This window comes from Lonchura striata, chromosome 24 (assembly GCF_050655825.1).
Source record: "Lonchura striata isolate lonStrDom1 chromosome 24, ASM5065582v1, whole genome shotgun sequence".
NCBI lineage: Eukaryota > Metazoa > Chordata > Aves > Passeriformes > Estrildidae > Lonchura > Lonchura striata.
The window spans coordinates 9,874,661-9,881,832 of record NC_140726.1 but is presented as its reverse complement, the minus strand read 5'-3'; the positions used below and the strand labels follow the sequence as shown (position 1 = coordinate 9,881,832).

At 53.8% G+C, this 7,172-nt stretch overlaps 3 protein-coding genes across 4 annotated transcripts; 2 read left to right on the top strand and 1 right to left on the bottom strand.

The window, feature by feature from the left end:
* Positions 1–3,147, top strand: CENATAC (centrosomal AT-AC splicing factor). The gene is made up of 9 exons (XM_021530104.2): positions 1–296; positions 398–563; positions 638–700; positions 864–928; positions 1,062–1,167; positions 1,513–1,543; positions 1,918–1,998; positions 2,211–2,343; positions 2,811–3,147. Exons 1-9 carry the CDS (start codon positions 1–3, stop codon positions 2,854–2,856), a joined length of 987 nt encoding a protein of 328 aa, XP_021385779.1. The 3' UTR covers positions 2,857–3,147.
* A 316-nt stretch (positions 3,148–3,463) lies between these two features.
* Positions 3,464–5,290, bottom strand: RPS25 (ribosomal protein S25). The gene is made up of 5 exons (XM_021530070.4): positions 5,229–5,290; positions 4,976–5,071; positions 4,384–4,567; positions 3,908–4,006; positions 3,464–3,526 (listed from the first exon to the last, which is right to left on the bottom strand). The coding sequence occupies exons 1-4, from the start codon at positions 5,229–5,231 to the stop codon at positions 3,912–3,914; spliced, it is 378 nt and encodes a 125-aa protein (XP_021385745.1). The 5' UTR covers positions 5,232–5,290; the 3' UTR covers positions 3,464–3,526; positions 3,908–3,911.
* A 53-nt stretch (positions 5,291–5,343) lies between these two features.
* On the top strand, positions 5,344–7,123 carry TRAPPC4 (trafficking protein particle complex subunit 4). Of its 2 annotated transcripts, none has more exons than XM_021530069.4 (5): positions 5,344–5,549; positions 5,657–5,831; positions 5,911–6,014; positions 6,107–6,233; positions 6,655–7,123. In XM_021530069.4, the coding sequence occupies exons 1-5, from the start codon at positions 5,375–5,377 to the stop codon at positions 6,731–6,733; spliced, it is 660 nt and encodes a 219-aa protein (XP_021385744.1). In that variant the 5' UTR covers positions 5,344–5,374; the 3' UTR covers positions 6,734–7,123. The 2 variants fall into 2 exon arrangements, with proteins under 2 accessions (XP_021385744.1, XP_085416499.1); XM_085560373.1 differs by having other exon boundaries at positions 5,344–5,558.
* Positions 7,124–7,172: the final 49 nt, after the last annotated feature.

The following is a 7,172-nucleotide window of genomic DNA, read 5'->3' as shown; positions in this document are numbered from 1 at the left end:
ATGGCCGTGCCGTACTGCGCGCTGTGCCGCCGCAGCGCCTTCACGGGCCGCCGGCACCGCTACAGCGCGGGGCACCGCCGGCGCCTGCGGGAGGCGCTGGCCCGGCTGCAGGAGGCGGCGGCGGCGGCGCGGGCGGCGGCGGCCGTGCCCGACGGGGCCGCGGCCGTGCGGCGCTACGACCCGGCGGAGCACGAGGGCCGCGTGTGGTGCCCGTGCTGCGGGCGCGGCGTGCGGCGGGACGGGCGGCGCGGCGGGCTGGCGCTGCTGCACGCCGGGCTGCTGCGGCACCTGGCCGGGTGCGCGGGCAGGGGCCGGGCGGGCTGTTCTGCCGTATGCCGGCCTTTTGCGGCGCTTGGCGGGGTGCGGACGGTGCTGATGGTGTCGTGGTGTCCCGCAGGCCCGAGCACCGCCGGGAGACGGCGCGGTTCTGGCGGGAGAACCGGGCGGAGGCGGCGCTGCGGGAGCGGTGCCTGGTGCCGGCCGAGGAGTACGAGCGCTTCGCGCAGGCTCTAGAGCAGGCGCTGGCCGAGCACCAGCGGCGGGAGGAGGAGCGCATCCGCCAGGTACCCTCGGTCACCTCCCGCATCGGTATCGGCCCGGCCTGCGCCGGCCCCGCTTCACCGCTCTGTCCCTGCAGATGGCGGCTGACATCCGGGAGGCCGAGCGCCGGCAGCGGGAGACGGTGCAAGCCGCGCTGCAGGTCGGTGAGCCGTATCCTGCCCTGGCTGCCTGGCGGGGAGCGGGCACTGCGCTGCGCACCCCCACCGCCGGCACCCGGCTGTGCTCGGGAGGGGCCGGGGCGGCTGGGTGGGCGCTGTGCTCAGTACCAGAAATGCTGTTCCTTTTTCCTGAATTACACTCAGCTTCAACCAGAGCCAGAAGTTTGTGCAGGACCTTCGGTCTGCAGGCTCCCCACAGGACCTGAACGGTGAGCAGCACATTCTTTAGCAGTGGCTGATACATCTGTGCTCAAAGCACCCTACACCATGGGGAGTTTGACAGTGTCATTGCTAGGGTCTTCTTTTGTGTGCACTACAGTATGTGCTGGCCTCTTATTTCAGGCACAGCCCTTGCAGCGCAGAACAGCCTGGCCCGAGCGGGATGCAGACAGGACCTGATTTAGCCTGGATGGAACCAGGCAAGGTTCTGACCTTCATTGGCCACCAGGTAGGGGTGACTGGCTAGCAAGTGTGACTGATTTAACTGCAAGTCACCTACAGCACGTCACAAAACAGAACAAGGGGTGGTCTCCATCACAGAAGGAAACACTTTGTGAATTTAGGCGAGTAACTAGTCCAGTTTTAGTTACCCAGGTTTAACTTTCATTAAGCAAACGTTCTTTAATATGCCACGGGGGAAAAAAAACAAGCTCTCTTTTAAAGAAGAGACAAGCTTTCCTCTGCCTTTTTCTAATAGAACTTGATTCGGGAAGAGAATGAAGACAATGCTCTTCTGCTCAGAGATACTCCTAAACATAAGATTCTCATAAGCATTTTATGTTCCTGTTAACAGGAAACAGAAGGGAAAGGAAATGTCCACACAGGTAAGTGCACCTGCATCATGATTCACCAGGCTGCTTGGAAATGGCTTGGAAATGTCACAGGGAGAACTCAAAGCAGTATTGAAGCAGTTGCAGTATAACCAGGAGGTGGCCACTCGGCAATATTTGACATGCTAGAGAACACATCAGCAGAGTAAAAACTGTTGATGCTGCTGCTGTGAGGACTGTATGATGTGGGGTTTGATCAGCCATGGCCTTAGCTGAGGAAGCCAGCTCTTTTTTTTCTCAGAACACCCAGAGTTCACTCGGTCACTTGTTTGATAGCACAAGCAGCAGACAGGGGGAAAGAGGGGACACTTATTCTGTCAGTTTAGGGTAACTTCAGTGGCTAACTAAGTATTCCCTGTGACTTCTAGGAGCAAAACCTCCATGGCTAACAGAGGAAGAAGGTGGAATTAAACAAATTGGACCTTCCTATGAGGAATTTCTCAAACACAGTGAGCAGCTTGCACACCTTTTAACCTTACGGTCACTTTAACATGCTAGAGAACTAAAAGCAATTTGAAAAATTTTTGCTTAACAAAGTATCTGGGCTTTTGAGCAACCTGGTCTAGGGGAAAGTATCCCTATCTGTGGTACAGGGGGTTGCAGCAATGCGACCCTTAAGCTCCCTTCCAACCCAAACCACTCTACAATTTTTTTTTTTCAGAGGAGAAGCAGAAGCTGAAAAAGCTTCCAGCTGAACGTGTTGGTGCCAATTTTGACCATACCTCTCAGACAAGTGACAGCTGGCTCCCTTCTTTTGGACGCGTATGGAATCATGGCAGGAGGTGGCAGTCCCGGTGAGCTCCAGCACAGCACGGATGGAGGCCAGGGGGGAAGAGTGTGAGGCTTCTGTCCATGCAGCCTGTTCATGGAGCAGACTCTGAGGTAGCAGCAAGAATAACTAGACACCCTGCCATACGAGTTACGCCACTCAGTGCTTAATCCAGGCAGAGTATCATTCTTGTCCTGGAGCAGCACACATGGCTTGAGGAAGCGTGCTCATGGCTGTAAAGGCTGCACACACGAAGGCATCTGCCTTGTTTTGCTTGGCTCACCTTTCAGACCCACATACTGGCCCACTGGCACCTGTAATGTGCCAGAACTCTTTGTCAGCTAGCTGGAGCTACCACTCACAGAGGTAACAAAAATGTTGAGGAAGCTTCCATGTTAGAACACTATGCACAGCACTTTCCTACTTTTTCAACGAATGTTCATTATCTCTGTGTAAAAGCTACTGCAATCTGACTGCTATGTTCTCTTTCAGGCATCAGTTTAGAACTGAATCAGGGGAAAAGAAGGAAAAAAGGTGATCAGATGAGGAACACCAGACACCCAGCTCAGCTGTGGAAAGGCTTTTACTGTAGGTAGCTGCAGTTTTGTTGCTGACTACCTTGTAAGGGCAGACTGTTCATTTGAGCATCACATCTAAAGCCACACAAAGTCAGGTCCTGCCAGCAATGATAGGCTCCTGTGGGTGCTGTATCTTCCCTGTCAGAAAGCCTACTCTGTGTACAGCAAGCAATGCCAGTGGCCTATGCTGACACGGCATATCCCACTAAAGGAAGAATTTTTGGAGAAATAAACTTTTTTTTTTAAATGCCTCTCTCTTTGTAGACCAAGTGAAACTCATTTCAAATGCAGGCCCATCCTGCAGACACATAATGCCAGGTGTTTGATAATTTCATTCAAACTTATGTTGCTTTCCTTCATTTTAACATTAATCCTTAACATTGTCTAACATCACTGGCTGCTGTAGGTGATGTAGAAGTTTCTCACTTCCCTTTCAGCAACACATTTGTAACACTAATAAAGACATAAACTGGCTGGTACAGGACAACAGCCATAACCTCTACCAGAATCCACTACAAATAATGCATCAGTAATGAAACATACACACTGTTGAAAAATCAACAAAAATTATAATCAATAATTTTATTGCGTGCATCTAGGTATGACACATTGACAAAGTCACTGAAGAACCTGCAAAACAAGAAGTCCCCAATCAGAAAACTAGGTAAAAGCAGGCTAGCACAAAACAGTTTGACAGTTTTATTCCAGCAGGAACACTTGGCCATGGTGCCATGTGAGTTCAGGGAGTACAAGGGCCCATTTACCCTGCAGCCCACAGAGAGGAACAAATAATGCCTTCCTCATCCACAGCGACAAAATCAGAAACTGCTCTTTAATTCTGGAGAGCCGATGTTTCCAGTAATGCTCCCGCAAAAGTTGCTTAGGATGTGAGCAAAATACTCTGAGCATCTGGAAGAACAGCCCACCACAGCCATGTGGAAGTTGCCTATTACACATTGCACAGCTGTCCATTAGCTCCCAACAGCACAGCTCCCCAGCACCCAGCCTCACCTCCCTATGCATCCTCTCCTGCAGCAGGCGCATCTCCACCTTTCGTGTTTCGGGTATAAATCACTTGGGCTCGGTGCTTGGACACCAGTTTGATCAACCCTATGAAAAAACACAATTACATCAGTTTGCGTGTACTGACAGATGCCAGGGATGCTGAGGTCCCCCCTCGAGAGGAAGGGCAGTGTACAAGAGGAAATAATAGGTGGTAGCAGCTTATACAAGTCTTTTGTTACCATCTGGCTGCACTTACATCACAGCTCATCCTTCTGACAACATTTTCTTAGTACAGAAGTGCCTCTTTGTAACAAACTGCTGCTCCATACTTTGGAGCATTTCTGCAATGCAAGCTAAGGCAGTGACTCTCCAAAAACAATATAAGCATGGGGCAGTTCAGATGTTGCAGGAAAGCTGCTGGACAAGCAAGGAAAATCAAACAGCCAATTCGAGCAGCGTTTTTTTTATTTCTGAGTGCTCACCTTTGCTGAGGAGTTCCTGGAGGGCAGCCCGAGCCAGGGAGCCTCGAATCTTCAGCCTTTCTGAGACAACTGCAGGTGTGATGAGCTTGTAGTTGGGCACTTCTTTGCACAGTTTGTCATAAGTGGCCTTGTCAAACAGGACAAGGTTGTTCAACTTGTCCCTCACTTTCCCCTTGGACCACTTCTACTTGAAAAGAGAGAAAAAAACAACACACCCCCCCCCCAAGCCATGTTGTAAGCAAGAACGAAAAACTGGAACTAAACGATGCCCCAAGAACCATTAAATGTTTCCGTATCACACCCCAAACTAAAGAACTAATGAGATGCACAAAATTGCCTCTGTAAATGAACGTGCTGCAGATAATACCTGCTGTATCTAAAAATAAGAGGACTAAAGCCCTCTGTTACTCAGGTTTATGTACAATTTATTATTATTTATTGCTATTATGTACAACTCGCTGGCAGATGAAGAGCTGGCTCCTCTAACAAGATGCCTCCCCGCCTTCAGGCCGCTGCCGAGCCCGGCCACGCCGCACACGCGCCGGGCCCGGGACCCGCCGCGCCCCGAGCCCTCCGTCCCGCCGGCTCCCACCTTCTTCTTGGCCTTGCCGCCGGACTTGTTGACCGGGTCCTTGTCCTTCTTGGCGGACTTGCCCGCGTCCTTCTTCTTCTTGTCGTCTTTGGGCGGCTGCGAGGGGGCGAGAAGGATGGGGGGTGAGCGGCGAGGAGCCGGGCCGCGCCCCCGGGCACCCCGCAGGGGTTCCCGGCCCGCTCGGGGAGCCGCCGGCGCCTCGCGGCCGGCCCAGCCCGGCCCGCCGCCCGCCGCCCGGCCCGGGCCCGCTCACCATGATGCGGCCGCAGCTGCTCCGCAAGATGTCGGCGAGAAAGGAAGAGCGCGGCGTGCGGCGGGGCGGGCCCGGCCCGCGGGCCGCGCGTCACCTCCGGGGCGGCGGCGCCGGCCGGGCGGGGCTGCCGCCGCCGCTGCCGGGCCATGGCGATCTTCAGCGTCTACGTGGTCAACAAGGCTGGCGGCCTCATCTACCAGCTGGACCACTACGCGCCCCGCGCCGACACCGAGAAGACGTTCAGCTTTCCGCTCGATCTCGTCCTGCGCCCGCACGACGAGCGCGTCGTCGTCGCCTTCGGGCAGCGAGACGGCATCCGCGGTGCGGAGGGTGGGACGGGCCGGGCGAGCCGGGAGCGAGCGGGCGGGCGAGAGAGCGAGCGGGCGGGCGAGGGAGCGAGCGAGCATGCCGCCGCGCTGTCCCCGCAGTGGGTCACGCCGTGCTCGCCATCAACGGCGCCGAGGTGAACGGTCGCTTCACGGCGGACGGGAAGGACGTGCTGGAGTTCCTGGGTAACCCCGCCAACTACCCGGTGTCCATCCGCTTTGGCCGCCACCGGCTCTCCTCCAACGAGAAGCTTATGCTGGCCTCCATGTTCCACTCGTGAGTCGGGGTGGGCCGTGACGGGACCCGGGTGGCGCGGGCAGGGCGGTGAAGGGCGCTGAGGGGCCTGTCCCCACAGGCTGTTTGCCATCGGGTCACAGCTGTCGCCTGAAGTTGGGAGCTCCGGCATCGAGATGCTGGAGACCGACACCTTCAAGCTGCACTGCTTCCAGACACTGACAGGTACCATCGGGCCCTCGGCACCCCACACCGTCTGCTTTGTCAGGGCTCTCTGTGCTTGGCCTTCCTTATGCTCCTGGCATTATGGCTTCCAGGGATCAAATTCATGGTTCTTGCTGACCCAAGGCAGACAGGGATAGACGCTCTTCTCCGCAAAATCTATGAGATTTACTCAGACTTTGCCCTGAAGAATCCTTTCTACTCCCTGGAGATGCCAATAAGGTAAGGAAAAGCCCACTTTTAGTAACCTGGCTGCAACCCCTCATTGCTTTCTGCCTATGCAGTAGCAAATGCAGACAGTTCTTAAGTAGGGAAGGGGAAGGAAACTACAGCACACTGCTGCAGAGAGCAGACACAGACCTGAGCTCTTTCCAGTGCTGGCTCTGCTGGGGAAATGGGAGGTGCTCTTCCTTGGCACAAACCCTGCTCTCCTACCCTATACTCAGGCCTATACAAGAAGCTTTAATCTCAACTAAGGACCAAGTCAGCCCTGGACAGCAGTAATGTAGCTGTGTCATATCTTCCTGAATCTCTCCTTGAAAGATACAGAGCCAAAGGATGTGGGGATCCTTTGTTAGCTTTGTTAACTCACTTCCATAGGTAGAAGTCATCCCTTTTACTTTTCTTTTTGTGACTATTCCAGGTGCGAGTTGTTTGATCAGAACTTGAAGCTTGCTCTGGAGGTGGCAGAGAAAGCTGGACCCTTTGGACCTGGATCATAAAGAAAGCCTTGCCTCTTGCAGAGATTCATTCATCTGAAGAATTGGGCCTCTCTCTTCCCTGGCTGGCCTCTCACAATGCTCCCCTCTCCTCTGCACATCCCCAAAACATGCTTCAGTATCTGCCAAAATACCAGTTTATCCCCTTTGTTGTGAAACTTACCTTAAAGAGATTCCTTAGCACTGTTTACTTTGGGCCACAGGGCCTTATTTTGCTGTTGGAGCTCCACTGCACTTGGGTGAAGGAGAAGGTGCAGGTCTGTGGCTTTACCACAGTCAGTGCTTTTCTTTCCTGTCATAAATGTACATATGTATTTTTCCTGTATAGCTCTAACTTATGGTCTTGCAGAGGGTTTCTGTATAGAAGTAATAAGTGTTTACTAATGAGACAAATGGCTGTTTGCTTTCTGTTGGTGGGGACATTGGCACCTCGAGAGAATAT

Excerpts from the sequence above, each read along its gene's own strand:
- TRAPPC4 (XM_085560373.1), top strand. The coding sequence starts at position 5,375 with ATGGCGATCTTCAGCGTCTACGTGGTCAACAAGGCTGGCGGCCTCATC. Across the intron at positions 6,015-6,106 it reads CTGCTTCCAGACACTGACAG|GGATCAAATTCATGGTTCTT; the intron begins GTACCATCGGGC and ends TATGGCTTCCAG. Across the intron at positions 6,234-6,654 it reads TCCCTGGAGATGCCAATAAG|GTGCGAGTTGTTTGATCAGA; the intron begins GTAAGGAAAAGC and ends TGACTATTCCAG.
- CENATAC (XM_021530104.2), top strand. The coding sequence starts at position 1 with ATGGCCGTGCCGTACTGCGCGCTGTGCCGCCGCAGCGCCTTCACGGGC. Across the intron at positions 1,168-1,512 it reads TGACCTTCATTGGCCACCAG|GAAACAGAAGGGAAAGGAAA; the intron begins GTAGGGGTGACT and ends TCCTGTTAACAG. Across the intron at positions 2,344-2,810 it reads GGCAGGAGGTGGCAGTCCCG|GCATCAGTTTAGAACTGAAT; the intron begins GTGAGCTCCAGC and ends GTTCTCTTTCAG.
- RPS25 (XM_021530070.4), bottom strand. Across the intron at positions 4,568-4,975 it reads GCGGCAAGGCCAAGAAGAAG|AAGTGGTCCAAGGGGAAAGT; the intron begins GTGGGAGCCGGC and ends CTTTTCAAGTAG. Across the intron at positions 4,007-4,383 it reads CCAGGAACTCCTCAGCAAAG|GGTTGATCAAACTGGTGTCC; the intron begins GTGAGCACTCAG and ends GTTTTTTCATAG.